The 19,524-nt window shown below is 34.3% G+C and overlaps 1 protein-coding gene across 5 annotated transcripts in view; it reads right to left on the bottom strand.

Annotated features, from left to right (window-relative positions):
- Positions 1-19,524, bottom strand: part of VPS13B (vacuolar protein sorting 13 homolog B) — a 1,004,773-nt gene that overhangs the window by 842,528 nt on the left and 142,721 nt on the right. For all 5 annotated transcript variants that reach the window (XM_027849971.1, XM_027849973.1, XM_027849974.1 and 2 more), the window contains exon 16: positions 15,089-15,213. In XM_027849971.1, coding sequence (XP_027705772.1) covers positions 15,089-15,213 — 125 coding nt within the window. The remainder of the gene's footprint in view (positions 1-15,088; positions 15,214-19,524) is intronic.

Below are 19,524 nucleotides of genomic sequence, written 5' to 3'. Positions count from 1 at the left end.
AATTGAGGGGCAGCTAGGTGGTACAGTGGATAGAGCACCAGCCCTGAAGTCAGGAGGACCTGAGTTCAAATCCGGCCTCAGACCAAACACTTGACACTTACTAGCTGTGTGACCCTGGGCAAGTTACTTAACCCCAATTGTCCAAAAAAAAAAAATGCTTAAGTTGAGGTGTGAAGGTAAAACACGATTAGGGTCCTGCTTGAAATAATAGTCCATATAAAGGAGTCACCAATCAGGAGAGCAATACCTCAGGGTAATGGTTTCTTCATAGTGAGAAAGTAGCTAGCCCAAGGGAAGAGTATAAAGCCTCAAATAAACCTCCAAGAAAAAAAACTACTCTCTGCAAATTAGCTTCCACTTAGACTTACTTTACACTATGATTTAAAACAAAACAAAACCTCAAGAGCTAACAGGTTCATCAATTTGTACTAAACTGATATAAAAACATTAGTCTTCTGTAACAAGACTCCAAACAGCTAAAGTCTAGAACATTAAATTTGAAGTTAACCATAGCTCTAGATTAAAAACACTGACTTTCAAGTTTTTACTTACATAATGAAACAGAATAGCTAATAATGCCAAAAGTAAAGATTGCCCTTTATACAAAGTAATAACAACACAGCACTTTAAACTTACAGAGTTTCACATGTTATCTCATAAGAGCTCATGACTCCTGGATGAGATCGATCATATAATGTGATATACATACATACATACATATATATATATATTTCTTATGGCACAATAATTATAAATTAGTTTCAATGAAGCTAAATGACTTGCCCATGATTACACAACTAAATGAGCATCATAGGTAAGATTTAAACCAAGGTTTGAGGTGCCAAGAATATCTATCTACAATGACACACTGCATTTATTATTTTTTTTCATTTTGACATTTTTCTTATTCTGAACTTAAACACCCCCCAAAAAATAATACACATACCATATACAACAAAAAACAAAAAAGTCAAAAAGGACTATATAAAACCACAGATGTCTATTTTACATTGGTGGCTTTCTGAAAAAAAGTATATAATAAATTCTACTTATTACTTTCAAAATTATGCAGCTTGTCTGTGCTTTCTTCTGAACTTTCTCCTATTCTTTTCTATATATTTTTAAAAATAAATTTTTGTTTTGCTTTTAGATCATCAAAATTTTTCTCAGAATCCCTCCATCTTTCCTAGAGAACCATCCTATATAACAAATATTTTTAAAGAAAAAGGGCAAAAAATCAGCAAAACCAATCAATACATTGAAAAAAGTCTGAAAATACATGCAATTTTCCACACCTGTGTTCCTCCCAGTTCTGCAAATGAGGGGGGCAGGAGTATCTTCTCATATTTCTTCTTAGGCACCAAGCTTATTCTTTGTAATTCTGTGACATTTGTTTTGTCTTATTTTGTAGTATTTTTTTTTCATTTACATTGTCATACTCAATATGTATGTTGTTTCCTAGTCTCTCCTTACTTCACCCTCCATCAGTTTATATAAATTACTTATCTACATTTATTCGTTAATTTCTTGAAGCATTGTAATTTTCCATTATATTCCTAAACAACAATTTATTTAGCCATTCCTCAATCAGTGTGTATCTACTGTGTTTCCATATGGAGGCTTCTTTTTTAATCAGTGATCTCCTTGGAGTATATGTCTAGCAATGGAGAAATTCAAAGGAATGGGCATTTTAGTCACTTTATTAGCATAATTCCAAATTCTTTTCCTTAACAGTGGAGTTCCACTCTAGAAACCAAAGAAATGAGAAAAACTTTATCTCACCTCTTCCTTTTATGGGTCTCAGTTTTCTAATTTGAAAAATGAGAGATCAGACTAAATATTTTTAGTAGTTTATGCATTTAAGCACCAAAAATAAGAACATTTCCATACACACAGCAGAACGTAAAGAACATCCTATATGAAACCATGAATCTCCTTTATGTGCCACTTGTTTTGTTTCAAATATATAACAAATTCAGCAGAATTTCTCTCCAAGTTGGTGGAGAGAAGCCAGGCAGCTGCCTGAGCTCTCCCCAGTTTCCCTCAGAAACATTAAATCAAGCCTCTAAATGGATTCTGGAGCAACAGAATCCACAAAAAGACAGAGTGAAACAATTTTCCAGCTTGAGATAACTAAAAAGGACTTCAGAAAAGGTCTGTCTCACTTGGGTAAAATGAGAGCGCAACCCAGTACAGATAGTGTCCAGGAGAGCCAGTAGGAGGCTCTTAGCCACACACAGATCAGCAACCGAGACCCTTCAGTCACGGCTCAGCAAGCCAGCAAGGAGGCCTCCAGCCCCAGAGCAGAAGGCAAATTGTGAGTCCCCGAATCTGGCAAAACAGGAGTTATTATGCCAAGCCACCCCTAGCACAAGGAGCAAGCCACAAACATCTAAAGCCCCATGGAAACCCAGTGACCAGGTGCCTGGCCTCAGCATAAGAAGCTTGGGATACTGCCCCCTGTACCCAGGAGTAGAGCTCAACTTTAAAAGTCATGAAACAGGCTGAAAAATGAGTAGGAAACAGAAGAGAACCCTGAGAACAGAAAGCTACTACGGCAACAGAGAAGAACAAAGCAAATACGTGACAAATTCTATATGTTACTTTCAAAACTGTCCGCTTGTCTATATTTCCTTCAGAAATTCCTTTGGTCTCTTCTGCGTATTTTTTTAAATGTTTCCAAGACCCTCATGGCGGGGGGGGAGGGGCAGCGGCACACACTACACAGCATACATCACTATCAGTAACTCCCTTTCCTTGTTCCCAATCCAAATTTGTCATAAGCCTCTATCTTGTGCCTTTTGGTATATTATATTCCAAGAATTCTCATTTATAATGGAAGGTGCCACAGCTTGTTTGATCCTGACTATAATTCTTTAGTGATTCTGTTTCTTTCTGGATGCTTGATTTTTTTTTCTTCTTTGCTCTGGGAACTGTGTGCCATTTTACCTATGGCATACCTAAGATTCTTGCTTTCAGGCCTTCGGTGTTCCTTTCACCAACTGATTAGTAAATCCAACCTTCACTTTGCTCTCTGGTTCTAACAGATCTGGGCAGTTTTCATTTATTATGTATTGAAATATTTTGTCTAGGCTTTTTTTTTTAATCCTGGTGAACAAAAAGTTCAATTCATAAATTATACCTCTTTGACTTGTATTCTAGGTCAATTGCTTTTTACATATCTTAAATTTCAATCTCCTGGATTTATTGTTTGCTCCATCTTAGTTTTTAGGAATCTAAGTTCTTAAATAAGGTTTGCCTCCTTCTCTGCTAAGCTACTTATTCTCCTTCCGATTCTTTCTTCAAATATTTTTATTTCATTTTTTATCTTTTACTTCATTTCTTCTGGGTATTTATGTAGTCCTTCTGGAAAATCCACTTCTTCTTTTACTGTCTGCTTAAAATTGATATGAATTAGACTTTCAATAATTTTTTTTTATACTGGCTAGTTTTTTCCCCCATGGTTTTATTTGTCTTCCCAGCATTTGTTCTTAAACTGGGGCTTTGTGCTAGGGCCAATCCCATTCCTCCAAGCTGTACTTTTGAGTGGGATGGTCAGCCTGGCTTGGTCTGGCTCTAGGTCCTCTAAGTTTATGTGCTGGCTTCCACTTCCATGAGGTGGGGTGTGCAGGGGGAAGATGAGGGTCTCTGGATTTTAAGGTTTAGAGCACTGGTCCTTCAAGATCCCCTACAGTGTATTTCAGGAGAGAATAAGCACTGCCTCTCCATGTCCAGTGCCATTCCCTATAGTTTCCAAGGTTCCCATCCTGTGTCTTTCTGACCACCCTGAGCATTTCTCAGGGAAGTCCTCTGCTCTTGCTGCCTCCAGACACAGAGCTCTACTGACTACAAAATGAGTGTTGAGTGACTTGTGAGGACCCTTTTCTATTGCCATGGGCTTCTGGCTGACTTTTTGTGCAGCTCTGAGGCAGAAGATGTTATTTACTGTACTTTCTCATTCAACTCCTTGATCATTATTTGATCTGATGTCAACTGCAGGCTTTTGTTGTGACAAATATGTGGATGCTGAATGGTTTGCTCCCTGTTCAAGCAGTCATCTTGGTAGGAAGTCCTCATTTACATTTAATCAAGGCACCATACTGGTAACCAGAAGACCTGTATTATAGTGTCACAAATAAAAGCACTACAGGTTGCCCAACCGATTGTATGTCATAGTCTGGACAACAAGCATTCTTCAATATCATGGTTTTCCTAGATGGATTTTTGAGTGCTACTGGATCTTTTCTAGGAAGTTCTACAAGGTTCATGAGCTTAATACAACAAATACACATCATCTACAAAGAGGAGCATCTGGAAGTCTTAACTATTAATAGAAAATATTTCTTCAATCTGGTTTCTGTATTGGATCTCATCAATGACAACAGCAAATCCTTTTACTGAACACATATTACTTACTATATTTCTTAACTAATATAATGGTCAGAGTCTACTCATTTTGTTTTTCTTTTTTTCAGAAATTATTGACCTTTTTATATATGTATGGGAGACACTTCATAAGACAGCCTTTATGACAGCATTCTGTTCTATCAAATCAAATTCTTGTCTTAGGGTCAAGAAATAGTAAGAACAGTAGAATTATATTTTCCCTATCTTTCAGGCTATTACATAGTGGCAAAATGTCATCCACTATAGAATACTGATTGTCAAAATCTGTCTATACTCACTACTAAAATCCTCAATAAAAATGTTTTCTTAATCTCATGCAAATTTTATATAAACCAAAAGGCAGGAATATAGGTCACTAATCTTTAAAGCTCTGTTTCCTCTCCATTCTTTTTTTTTTTTTTGTAGTTAAAAGTATTTGGGAAAGTATGTACTTTCATCTTTTTTAATAATATGAGAATTTTTCCCCCACAACTTTGGTATCTACCATTCTTTCAGATACTCTGAAAATTTACTTCACAATGCCCTCAAAATTGATATGCTTTCACCAGCAATACCTTCTATGTACTCTTGGTCTAATTTAACTGTTTTTCCCATTTTTTCCTCTTGATTTCTACTTCATCTATGAAGCACATATGTGAATGTGATGGTTTCATTCTCCTTAATGGTGAAAGTAATTTGTTACAAAAATGTTTGCAGATTTTTTCCATCTTTTGACTACTGTTCCAGTTGCAGATTTATTCTTAAAGCTTTATTTAATTGTGTTACTCACCAAAATTTCTTTGAATTGGTCTTACCCGCTAATATTTCTCTGTTTAAAGAGTAGAACTCCTCACAATCTTCTACTACCCTTTTCCATAATAAGACAGATTATATTCTGAACTGGTGTTGCCCCAGGTGGGCATATATTTGCTTGGCAAATAAGTCAAACATCTGCTGACTAAGGCACCTTTGGTGTCCTCATCATGGGGATTTAACATTGATTGAACTGCTGTATGAAATTACTGAAATTATTCATATATATGCGTATACACACACACATATATATATCTCCCATTTTTAATGATCAATACATTGTTTTACAATACATTGTAAAAGTGATTTCTAATGATGCTTTAACTGAACATCACATATTTTTCTTATTTTTATTCTTTCTTTCAGGATCAGAGATTTAGACCCAGAAGAGATTTCATAGGTCATCTAATATATCCTCTTCTTATTTTTCCTATATGGAAAATGAAACCTATAGGGGTAAATAACTGGCCAAAAATCTTAGAGTGGTAGAGCTGGGTTTCAAATTCAGGTCTTCTGACTTCAAATCTAGCACTCTTTGCTCAGCATCATGGCCTCTAATTTTGTAGTAATCTTTATCTCTAACAACTCAGCGGTCAATCTACCTTCTTCCACCTATTTTGTATAAATCTGAAATGTATATAGTAGGTTGCATATTGTCTCCACCAGAATATGAGCTCCTTGAGGGCAGGGATCATGTTTTTGCCTTTGTTCCCCTACTGCTTAGTAAGAAGCCTGGAATAAATGCTTGTTGACTTGACTAACTGAATACACTTGGGGAATTCAGGAATAATTCATCAATGATAAGGCACTTCCTATCCACTAAAACACATTAAATTAATATTTTTGCAGTGTTAAATGACACATGCTTTGTCCAGCACCTCCAGCTTCATTTCTCAAAGAAAGTAGAGGCAAACAGGTGGTGCACTGGATGAAGCACTGGAACTGAGTCAGGGAGACTTGAGTTCAATTCAGTCTCAGAACCTGCTAGCTGTTTAACTCTGGCCAAGTCACTGAACCACTATCTGCCTCAATGTGCTCATCTGTAAAATGAGCATAATAATAGCACCTACCTCCCAGGATTGTTGAGGACAAAGCAAGATAATGTTTGTAAAGTGATTTCTAAACCTTAAGGTACTGTATAAGTGTTAAATTATAATTATCATTACTCTTACTCTTATTAAATATTCAGAATGTGAACATAATACTGCTATGGAGTTCATAACTTTGGATTTTTTTCATTCCTTATTCTTGATCCATATTTTCCAACACAGCTTTCAGTATCTTCATCAATTCCTACCTTTGCAATGAAGTTGCCAAATATTTGTTAGTAACTTCAAAACACATGCTGATTTAATGGAGAGGATCTTAGTGAAGTCTGAGTGGTTTTCTACCTCCGCATTTGAAACAGATGTCCATAAATAAGCTGCAATCATGTGCATGATGATCTTTTCCCAAATACTTTAAATGAGAATTACATTACCAGATGACCTTGTTGCCTCTGACTGTACAATAAAACCAATTCACCAAATTCTTTACTGGACTCTCCAAAAAGAGCTAGTGAGTCAAATGTACATTTTGCTACAACTTTATTCTGATCTGGGATTCATCTAAGGAAACAATGTCAAGATTTATAGGACTTAGGTTCTCTGGTATGTCTATTCACTACTCATGTCTACTATCAATGTCACACTGAGAGCCCCTGTAGCGAAATTAAAGTTTAGAGATAGTCTAAAAAACTGTGTCATTCTTTTACCCTCTGTCACCTTTATTGTTATCATCAGTGTAGAAGCAGAAAGAAGTTGCACATGGGGCAAGTAGGTGGCACAGTGGATAGAGCACTAGCCCTGACGTCAGGAAGACCTGAGTTCAAATCCAGCCTCAGACCAAATATTTGACACCTTACTAGCTGTGTGACCCTGGGCAAGTCACTTAACCCTAATTTCCTTTTAAAAAAAAGGGTAAAAAAGAAAAAGAAAGAAGTTACACAGCAATGAGGAGTTGTACTTTCCTTTGTTTCATGGTCAAAGAATTCATTACTAAGTAGCCAATTTACTGGCGATGAGTCTGTCCTTACTTAGCTAGAATGGTCCTCCAAAAACAAAGCATATGGATCCAACCATTTTGGAGAGCAATATGGAACTATGGCCAAAGGGCTATAAAAATGTGCATACCCTTTGACCCAGCAACAGCACTTCTAGGGCTATATCCCAAAGAGATCACACAAATGGGAAAAGGAGCCACATGTACAAAAATATTCATAGCAGCTCTTTTTGTGGTGGCAAAGAATTGGAAATTGAGAGGATGTCCATCAATTGGGGAATGGCTGAGCAAGTTGTGGTATATGAATGTGATGGAATACTATTGTGCTATAAGAAATGATGAACAGGCTGACTTCAGAAAAACCTGGAAAGACTTGTATGATCTGATGCTGAGTGAAGTGAGCAGAACCAAGAGAACATTGTACACAATAACAGCCACGTTGTGTGATGACTAATATTGATAAGCTTAACCCTTCCTGGCAATACAAGGATCTAAGACATCTCCAGAGGCCTTGTGATGGAAAATGCTATCCACACCAAAAGAAAGAACTATGGAAGCCGAATTGTTATTTTTTTTCTCTTCTGTTGAGTTTTGTTTCCTCTTTCTGATGGTTCCTCCTATTGGTTTTAATTTCTACTTACAACATCACTGATATGAAAATATGTTTAATATGAATGTAAATGTATAGCCTATATCAGATGGTGTGCCATCTTGGGGAGGGTGGTGGGGAGGAGGGGGGAGAAAAATTTTAAACTCAAAAGCATATGGAAGTGATTATTGATAAATCAAAATAAATTAATTAAAAAAAAATAAAGCATATGGCAAAACTATACTAGAAGTAGTTCCACAGTTGATAGAACTTCCCAGAATATGAGCTATCATTCATTCACAAATGAGGTTTCCTTTATTATGTCATACTTCACCTCCCAAAACTCCATTACTTGGGCTGTTAAAGCTAATTAAAACTCACAGGACTGTCAAAACGCAACAAAAGATAGAGCTTTATGATGTGAACAAAGAAAACTAACTTTAGAGTACAAAGAATATGCCCATTTCTCCAGCAGAAATAAAATTAAAGTGATTAGTGGCAGTCTTCAGAAACTAGTGTTCCATGACACAGCAGTGGAGAGGCTCAGGTTTGGTGAGAAGACTGCAACACATAACAAATAAGGGACTACAAATAAGAACCGAAGTAAAGGACCACACCAAAGAAATATATGATCAAAAAAGACTACAGGCTAGTTATGTGGTGACAGCAATGGATAACCAATGATTATGTGTTATGTGTTATACTGCCATTCTTGCAATGAATATCAAGAGGAATGAGAAAAGTCCCTAGCATGTTGGCTAGACATCTTGTAGTGAACTTATTGAAAGACATGGAAAAGAGTCACAAAGGATGGGCAGTCCTGCATGCACTACAATCTCCATAAGCAGAGGAAATATCTCCATCAAAGAAATCACAGATCCATGTGAGTGCCAGATTATTCATTAGAAAAACAAAGATTATAATTAGATGGAATATTTAGAAAAATATATTACAGAAGAAGCAATCAATGTGACAGGATAAAAAGTAAACTTAACAGGCAAAGTGTTTTTCCCATATTCTTAAATACAAGGCAGTAAGTTATTCAATGTACTTTTACTCCTATCTTCACATAGGTCAGGATTTTCTACAGTGATAGTACCAAGAAAGCAGAGAGAATGCCAGACTATTAGAGGCAAGTGACTAAATGGATAAACTACTGTGAAACCAAATGAAACTGATGTTTCTCATTGATCTACATCATACCCACACCTTGTGAGGGTAAGGTTGGGCTACAAAAGTCATTTCGCATACTATACTTAATATACATAACAAAGAACAGTGAAGTGGCACAGTGGATAGAGTGCCAGGCCTGGGGTCAGGAAGACTTGAATTCAAATCCAGCCTCAGACTAGCTGTGCAACCCTGGACAAGCCACTTACTCCTATTTGTCTTTGTTTTCTCATCTGTAAAATGAGCTGGAGAAGGAAATGGAAAACCACTTCAGTACCTCTGCCAAGAAAACCCCAAAAAGGGGTCATGAAGAGTCAGACACGACTGAAAACAACTAAACAACAACATATTTACTCCAATAAGGTCAACCTAATTAAGAATCCAGGGTTCTCCTGAAACATAAAAAGATTCCATAGGTAATTTTGCAAGTAGAACTACACAATTCTGTGAAATTACTGGATAATTTTCATGTTTTAAGTATCTGTGAGGACATTATGTCTAATTATGGCAATTATGGTTCTTTTCCCTTCTATTTATAAATGATACTTTCATCATCATCCTGTATCAGTGTACTCATTCCCAGATACAATTATAGATATTGCTAGAATGTCTCCCAAAAAAAAAGGAAACAAACAGTAACCCCTATAGGCCAAATACTTATTAAACATATTTGCCATAATCAAGGTAAGGAACAATACAAAAAAAAATGAAAAGAATTTTTATTAAAAACATAATTAGCATTTCTAATGTAATTAGCCTAATATTTTTACTGCCATTAGTATTATTATTAAAAATTTACTTTATTACCATTATATATGACAAAAGGTCATAGATCTTTGATCAAGAGATCATATTTGACAAAGGGATCACTGCTTTTTATTGATTTAAATAGAGGATCTTATGATTTCAAAAAATCTGCAATCCTTCACCTAGTATTCTGAGGCTCGAAAAAAAAAGTAAATGTATATGTGTATGTATATGTATGTACATGTATGCATGTATGTGTGTGTGTATTTCTTGGAGAAGTTAAGAGCAACATAACAAATATGTGCTAAAGCAGGCAGAAAATGGACTTTATTATTACAAAACATGCTATAAAAGTAAAACTGCAGAGGTATATCATAAACGAGTTTATCAGTGTTTTCCACTTTACAACATGAGTTCCTGGAGTTTCTATTTTTGTTGAAGATGAAATTAAGAAAAAAAAATCTTATCCACAAAACAGGTAAACCTCCATGTGATTCAGAAATCCAAAGCAATAAAAAATTGTTCCAAAATCTATTTTAAAGACTTATAACAGCAGAAAAAGGCAACAGGAATAGAAAAATAGAAGAGACGATCTAAGTGTTCCTTTACAAAAGCCTTCTAAAAATTTCCTTACCAATTAACTCTAAAGCTGAGGTTGGGGATTTGAACAATAAAAGTCTTAAAGTTATGAAAAGGCAGACATTAAAATAAAAAAAAGAACAGATTTCTTCAATGTACTGTATATCTAAAGGCTAGAAATAGGACTGGTGAGGTGAAGGTTACAGAGATAGATTTCTGTTTAATGCAAGAATGATCTAACAGAACGATCCGACAAAGGAACAAGCTGCTTCTCTAAGTAGTATCCCCATAAGCACTCAAAAGCTGGGGTTGGATGACTACATTCAGGAGAAGTGATTTCTGCACTGAGTAGAAAATGACACTAGATGACCATTCAGATCTCTTCCAAAGCAAAAATTCAATGATCCTACAAATATCACTGTCACAAAGACCTAAAACCAAAGTACCAGTTAACTGGAGGGAAACCACACTACTATAACTGGGCTCCTAAGAGCCAAAAATGACTATTAGAGGCCCTGGAAATAATGTAATTTACAGACAATACTACTATAAGAAATACCTTTAAATGTTTATATTAAAATAAAATATAAAATCTAAGTAAGGAGAGAAGTTATATTCATAATAAATCCTAACAAAATAGCCTCATATACGTGTACAAAAAAGAAAATGTTAAATGTTTTTATAACATTTTTAGATAAAAATAATAGGTTTTTAAAAAACATTTGCTCATTTTTTAACCTAAAAATATTCTTTAGCATACTAAAAGCTTGAACAAATAATCAAGTTTCAAATCCCACAACACTTAGACTATGGCTTGTCTAGCTTCTGGGTTTTAGTTTCTTCATATATCAAATGAGGATGATAACAATACCTACAAAACTAACCTCACAGGATTGTTGCCAAACTGATTTTCTAAAGCACAAATCTGATCATATTACTCCTCTATTCAATAAACTCCAGTGACTTATGATTACCAGCTAGGCAACTAGGTGGCAAAGTGGATTAAGCACTGGGCCTGGAATTAGGAAGATCTGAATTCAGATATAGTCTCAGACACTTAACTAGCTGTGTGAACCTAGAAAAGTCACTTAACCTTGTTTTGTTTCAGTTCTCTAACCTATAAAATGGGGCTAATAATCATACCTATCTCCCAGGGCTGTTGTGAAGATCAAATGAGAAAATAATTGTAAATCACTTATTAACACAGTTCCTGACACATAGTAACACCATACAAATGTTAGTTACTACTACTACTACTGCTGCTGCTGCTGCTGCTGCTGCTGCTGCCACCACACTACCACTATGACTATAACCCGATTCAAATATAAACTCCTGTATTTGGCAATTAAAGGCCTTACAATCTGCCCCAACTTTCTTTTCCAGTCTTATTACCCATGTAATTCTCTCCATGCCAATTACTACCCAAACTGGCCTTCTTGCTTGACTGCTTCTCATTCCCAGCACCCCGCTTCTCACTCCTGTGCCTCTGTACTGGCTGTCCTCTCATGCCTGGGATGTATTTCTTCCTCATGCCTGTTTCTCAGACTCTAAAATTTCCATGAAGCACCACTTTCTACAGTAAGCATTTCCTGATTTCTCCAATTCCTGGTGCCTTGTCCCATCCCATCATGCTGCATTTATTTTACATCTATTTTGATCTTTATATAAAAGCATACTGTTTCCCCTAAAGCTAAGATATAAATTCTATAGGGGCAGAAACTGTTTTCACTTTTATCCTTGTCTCCTCACCATCTAACACAGTGCCTCACAAAAAGTTGGCACCTAGTAAAAGCTCAGTGATTAATTAACTGATCACAGGATATAACAGTATTTTTAAAAGCTTAAATCACAATATAAATGTCAGTTGTTGTGGCTGTTGTCAGTAAATGTATTAGGATTAAAATGGCTCCATCCTGCCCACTCCAAACCCCCCCCCCCAAAAAAAAGAATCCCAGGATCACAGATTTAAAGCTAGAAGGAGCCTTCGAGGTCATTATTTAATGAGGTCATTAAAATCAGTAATGGCTTGTTGACTTGTGCTTTCCATCAATGAATATTCATTTCAGAAAAATGAAAATTTAAGTAGGAAAAAAGTTCATTTACTTTTAATATTAGTCAACCATTCATAGAAACAAACTAACCAATAATTTTAGAAAAAAAAAGTCACAATTATTAGCTAAGACTATATAGGAGGAAAAAATACAACCCAAATCTAGTACCATACATAATTAACAGTACAGTATGGAGTTATTATTTTGTAACAAAAAAAAAAAATGAAGGCTATTTTAATGATTTATGTCAGAAATAAAGTTGAGATTTTCACTGCTAACTCAAAACATACTACCTAAGGGATTCCATAACAGTCCATAAAACGTCTTTGTTTTTAAAAGCTATTGCCTGTGGTATATATTTTCTCTCAAGAAATAGAAGAACATATGTAGCATCAGATGTGTGTACTTTAAGAAACTCTGGAATGTGAAATTTAAAAATCCAAATAAAGCAGGTGGTATAATTTGGGGGAGGAGTGGGAGAAAGGTAGGGCCATGGGACAAGAATGATTTGAAGTTTAATGACATTACCAGGCTACCTTATACAACTAATTCTCACTCACTGCATGACTTCAATGAAGCTCTCAGTCCTCGTGCTGATTTCGATTTACTCCAAGTGCTATTTGATGTGTTTCATCTGGTGTTTTATTCACTTCAAACTACACTTCATTTAACTGAGTCGTTCTATCATTGTTTTCTGTCTCTTATTTTCAAAATAAATGTTTTTTGTTTAGATACTAAGTTGTTGCAATAATATTGAGGAAAAACAGATTTTAAAAGACATTAAAGAGCAATAGGTTTGTTAAAAAGGGGTCAAAAGATTATTGGAATAATTTTGAGGTACACTCACCTATGGAAATAATAATCAAAACACCTGCCTCAGAGTCAATAGCATTCTGTAAACTTGAAAAACTAATTTTTTAATTTATCCTATTAATAAGTTTTTAAAGATTTTATGGGAAAACATTCTTAATCACAAGTACCAGAATTTTATTACCATGCTTATTTTTTACATAGCATTTTAGAGTTTGCACAGCACTATGCATTTTCTCATTTCTGTCTCATACAAATAATAAAGTTTAATTTTGTAAATCCTCATAGACACAATGATTATTACATATAAATACTGTATTTTAAGTATTAAAAGCCTATAAAGAATATTTCAGTTTAAAAATACCACTAATATACATATAGAAAATTATATAGCACTGCCTTGAGATAAATCTGTGACAGAGTATATTTACGAGTATAGCTAATAAGTATATTTACTGAGTAGCTACTTTAGAACATGCTTATTTATTTCTGAATAAACAGAGTACATGTTCCAGGCCATGTCTTGATAGACCAAGAGATAACATTTGATTCATATGAAATATAGTATGCCATACACTCAAAGATGCAATTAAAAAAAGTAAAACCAGTCTCCACCCTACATAATGAAAGGCATATGAGGAGTAGTGATGAGAAGTGTGTAAAATAAGATACTTCAAGAGAGACTAAACATATGAAAATGTACAAGACCAGTATATTTTGATAAAATAAAAAGTGGAAGGGAGCAGCAATTTATCAAAGTATTAAAAACATGAATTCAAAACATTAGGTTTAACAGTTAACTTACGAAATTTTTATAGAACTGGTATTGGTAAAGAATTTCTTAGAGAGGTAGTATGTGTGTTCCACTAAATCAAGCTACTTCAAAAATGTTATGCTCATTTATGCACTATTACATTAAATCATTTTCCCATCAGAATACAGTACTTTGGGTGGGGGGAAAAAAAAAACTGATAACTCCTGAGGAATTAGCATTATTTTTCATAAGACATAATAAAAATACACCATAAAAATTCAATTACCACCACGAGTGATGTATTTCATATGAAAAAAGTTCATTCATTAAGAGTATAAAACAAAGACAAGTCATTCTTCAAATAATTCATTTATCAAACCCAAAATATGTAACAAATTTATAATTACATGCTTTTGAAGCATGTCACAATTTATAATTACATTCATTACATATTCAAAAGAATCCATCACTAGGCAAGAGACGCAAAATTTTTACATACACAGAAAGATGAGAGCTTATTAATATCTCACACATAAAATTTCAAAATGAGAAGACTTCATTCAAGTAGCATACAATCTAAGTACTAAATTAATAATAGATAAGTCATTCCAGAAATAATTCAAATGACAATGAATTGGACATCTCAGGAATATTATACTCTGTATACCTATACCATCAGGATTATCAAGTGGGTAAATAAATTATTCAAGGAAATGAATAGCTAACTAGTGAATTACTGGGTTTCTAATATCAGGTAGTGGGTTCTTATCTTAGAAATAAGTTTCATCTGAAAAATAAAAGCAAGAATGAGAACCAGTACATTCTGAAATAGAAATATTTTTGGAAGTTTCTTTTAAGCATCCTATCAATGTCAGGCACAAAAAGTAATACCAACTATCAGTTCTGATCCTACCAATAGGTATCATTATTTAAAAGTTCATTATTAATTTATATGCTTGAGAGATAACAGCATGTTTTGAGGTTCTCAGAACAAAAGGTGTAACTTACACAAATTTCCCCTGTTCTGAAGTGATATTTCTTAAACTGGAATAACATAAAAATATATTTGCTTTTCAAAGGCAGAATAAGTGAAAAGTAAAATAAGCCATCTCTTTCTCAACGTTACACATTTTAATAAATCATACTTACCAACACATGGGGAGTTTCAGCAATTTTCCATAAATAGCAATGCTAAAAGAGGGAATAAGCGGAACAGGTAAGCAGTATGTTCCTTTACTATCCAGAAAGGTCAATCCTGCCTGGAAACCAAATATCTGAAACAAACAGAAAAGATCCAAATGTTGATGGAGACAAAGTTTTAATAAATACAGGATAAAGCACGTCAGATTCAACTTTCTGTAAAACAGCTGCACATTAAATATTTTCCAGTGCCTTAACCATCCCAATTATCAAACATTTCCTTTGACTCAACTTGACAATTTACTCAAAACCAAAATTATGAAATTTTTAAATTAGCCAATAATACTTCTATCAAACCTCTGAAATACTCTTTGTAAATATTTGTTTTGATCCTAGGATTTTACTATTACATATATGTGTGTCACATGTTTAACTACACATCAATTCTGATTTTAAATGTTTTCCATCTATCTACTAAAATATATATGTATATATATATATATATCACTCTATGTCTTTGATTACATTTTATACTTCAAGTCAAGTACATTAGTTATTATTAATCTAGTTTATGATTAAAGCAAATCTGAACAAAATCTTTCAGGAGGGCATCTAAAACAAAGCTATGTCTTTCATTTCTATTTCTTTCATCTGAATCATGAAAGATATTTCATGGCATAACGTAAAAATACTGCATTTTGTTTTCACTTTTCTTTTCAATTAATTGTAAGGTTGAGCTCTTCTAACAAACTCGGTAAATTCCACAAAGGGAGCCTTCATGTGTTTACACTTAAAACGAAAAGATCATACTAAAAATATTTTAAAGCATTTGATGGAATTTTTGAACATTATTTTGACTTTCTGGAAGAAAGAAGACAATATAATATTTGAAGTAAAACACTGCAAAGAATTAAACCTGATATTTCTTTTCCAATTATTTCAAATAAAGTAGAAAATAAACATTTCACAACAGGAAAAAAAAGGACACACAATTACAGAACCCTGATTTACTGCTTCAATATTACTTTAAAAAAGAGTATAGCCAGGTCCTTATCTTTTACTTACTATTTATAATTCACTCAGTATAAAGAGCATGCAAATTCCACTACTGCTAATGATTATTCACTACAAAATTCTTCACTGAAATACAGATTTTAACTTGTATACAGATCTTAACTTGTTTAACCAACTGTTAACCAATTTTCCAAAACACTACTCTTAGTAAATATAGTCACCATCTCTTACTTGTAACCACATTACATTACTATGTATTTTTAGAAAATCAGTATGTCTGAAAGATTTCTGAAATTGATAGTTCCAATTCCTTTCTTTCAAAATCAGTACTTCAGGGAAAGAAATTCATTTTTGGAAACAATATTTCTAAGATATATTTTCAAGAAAAATGTTGTTTTTTTTATATCAATTACCGGGTGGGATATGGGAACTTGGTCTTGCCAGATAACTATAGAGACAAATTCTCTCAAGAAACTAATCTTAACAAAAGTTAGAGTATTCCTCTTCCACATAACTCCCTCCCAACAAAATGTGATATTCTAAATGATCAAATTAAGAAACTCATTTCAAAAATCTAATCTCCTCTAGAATGTTACTTCTTCACAGTTATGAACTGTTATATAGTTAAGAATTTTATAACAAAATGTTAACTTCTTCACAGTACTCTTTCTTCATTAAAATTTCCAATTCAATCAGTAAATATTTATTAAGCAGGAGATGATCCTAGGTACTAAAATTTTCTTGCCTCCCTCCAAAAAAAAAATTCCATTAGACACCACAATATATTTACTAATACTTCTTATACACTGAGTTATTCTATAGATCCTGATAATGAATAATGTCCACAATATAAGTATTATTTTATATATCACATAACAGTTTTCTAACTATAGGAACTTTTTACCTAGGATCTCACACATACCCAACAATTTGATGATGCAAAATTAAATGTATTATTTCATAAGATACCCCTATTTATTCATGGATATTATAAAAATAACTGAGGGAGATACCCTTTTTATCTTACGGAGCTGTAAAAAATGTAGATTATTTGGACACAGCAGATATTCTACGGTTTTATTTTTAATTTTTACTATATCTGCATGTTGTCTAGCAATGCTTTCATAAGTATATTGGACAGCAGGTATAAGATAAAACAATAACAATTTTTGATGCAAATGACCTAAGACATTTAATTTGGGATTCTATTAAACAAAATACTCCAACTCCTGCCTAGGAAGAATATTTCTACCACTACTCTCCCCCAAATTTTTGTAAAATTACAAAATGCTTACAAATACATAATACATCTATAAAGATATTGTGCAAGCCAAAGGAAGATTCAAAAGCCTGGAGTGCAGGGAACTTCCAGTGACAAAAATCCCTCTTCCCACACAAAACAGTAACTATTTTGCACTGTATAATCTTAGAGAACTGCTGGGGGCACTAACAGATTAAGTGACTCACCTAGAGTCACAAATATGAGCTCTGAGTCAGTCTGCAATCATCCCGACTCTCTGAAATTGACCCTCTTTTACCATGCCATGCTGCTTTTAATGTTGTTAAATTTAAAATCTCAAAATCCAGCCCAATGTCTTCATTAGCATAAGGTAACGGCTCAGCTAGCCAAAACAGCTTGTGTGAGTCATGAATTTGCCAGCAGTTCTAATAAGACTACAACTGTTCAATCTATAAAAAGGAAAATTAAAGGCTATTTCTTGCCAGTGGGCCCAGATGGCTCCAGAGGAGAAAGTGAGGCTAGTAACTTTGCACAGCCCTCCTCACTTAAATCCAATTCACCTGCAAGTGATGGTATCCCCTTTCTGATGTCACGGTTCTCTTTGAGAATAAAGGACAAACAATAATTATCATTATTCAAAATGAATGACTAGCACTTTTATGGACACAGAAAAGCGTGGTATCTACATGTAAATGAATATAACGTTTCGACCACATCCACCAGGAAGGGATAATGAAGATGATCATGATGATGATAATGAGGATGATGACAATGACAACAACAATAAAACAATAATTTCTAGCATTTACATAGTGTTTTAAAGTTTGCAAAGGACTTCACAAATACTACTCATTTTATCCTCAAAAGAACCTTGGCTGATAAGATGTTACTTTTCTTCCCAATTTATGGAAGGCACACATGGGTTAAATGACTTACCCAAAATTACTCAACTAGTATGTTTTAGGCCATATTTGAACTCAGGTCTTCCTAATTCCATGCCCACTGTTCTCTCTGTTATATCACCTAGCTATTTCTGTCAATGGCATAGCCATACTTGTAGTCAATCACTTTCAAAATACTGGAATCACCCTTGATCCCTCCCTTTTCCTTCATTCTACATATCTAATCAGTTGTGGAGTTTGGTCATTTCAGTCTCCAATATATCCCTCACAACCTTTCTCTCAGCTCATTTCACCACCACCCTAGTACTGGTCCTGGATGGATAGATTCTTTGAGGAAAGAAAGAAGAAAGAGAGAAGGAAAAAGGGGAGGGGAGAGGAGAAGAGAGACAGAGACAGAGAATAAGGAGGTGGGGAAGGAAAAAGAGTCATGGAAAGACAGAGACAGAAAGCATTTATTACAAGAAAGTGCAAGAAAAAAGATAGTCCATTCTGTTAAAGAGCTTACACGCTAATAGCATAAAAAGACACATAAACAGGAGCTAAAAAGCCAAAGGGTATAAGGGTGAGCAGGGAGGGTAACTGGGTGGGCATTTCCTCAAATGGAGATTACAGGCAAGAATTAACCAATGAGAAGAGAGGGCCAGGGTAAAAAGGTAGCTGGAAAGGAATTGATAAGTCCAATAAATAAAGAGCACTTGAAAAAACCTCATTCTTTTCTGCCTCCCCTCCACTCTTTTCAAAAAGATTTGTTAAATCATCAGCATCACCACACCTTTTTTTTTGAGGGGGAGGGGGAGAATTGGAGTGATTTAGATCATCCAAACTGCACAGTTCATACTCTGTAGAATAACAGGGTCTCCTCTGCAGAGCCTGTAAACTGTGTCAATATAACATCATTAATTCATATACACCTGGGGAGACCAAGCCTAGAAATAGTCTTTATAATGGCTTATTTTCATTGCACCAATTTATAAACTTTTAAAAAGTTTAAAACACCAAAATATATAAAGTGAACCAATAAAGACAGGTGATCTATTTGTGTAGCCTCCCAATCTCTCAGTAATTTACCTGAAGCTTAGAGCTTTCAAGTAGTTTTTCTTCAATTTACTGTTTGTTTTTACAGTTTCCTCTTCACATAAAACTGGCATTTCCTTAGGTATACACTGTCTCTGCTTAGACTATACATCTGTGTTTGCTTAGCAAATAAACTCAAGTGTTGAGCAATAAATGTATCTTTTTATGCACCTGCACTGGGATTGATTACTTGTAATATAAAAGGATTGTAACAG

Source organism: Vombatus ursinus, unplaced genomic scaffold, assembly GCF_900497805.2.
Source record: "Vombatus ursinus unplaced genomic scaffold, bare-nosed wombat genome assembly UNPS02008961.1, whole genome shotgun sequence".
Taxonomy (NCBI): Eukaryota; Metazoa; Chordata; class Mammalia; order Diprotodontia; family Vombatidae; genus Vombatus; species Vombatus ursinus.
The sequence above is the reverse complement of the archived record's forward strand: the minus strand, read 5'-3'. Positions and strand labels throughout refer to the sequence as shown.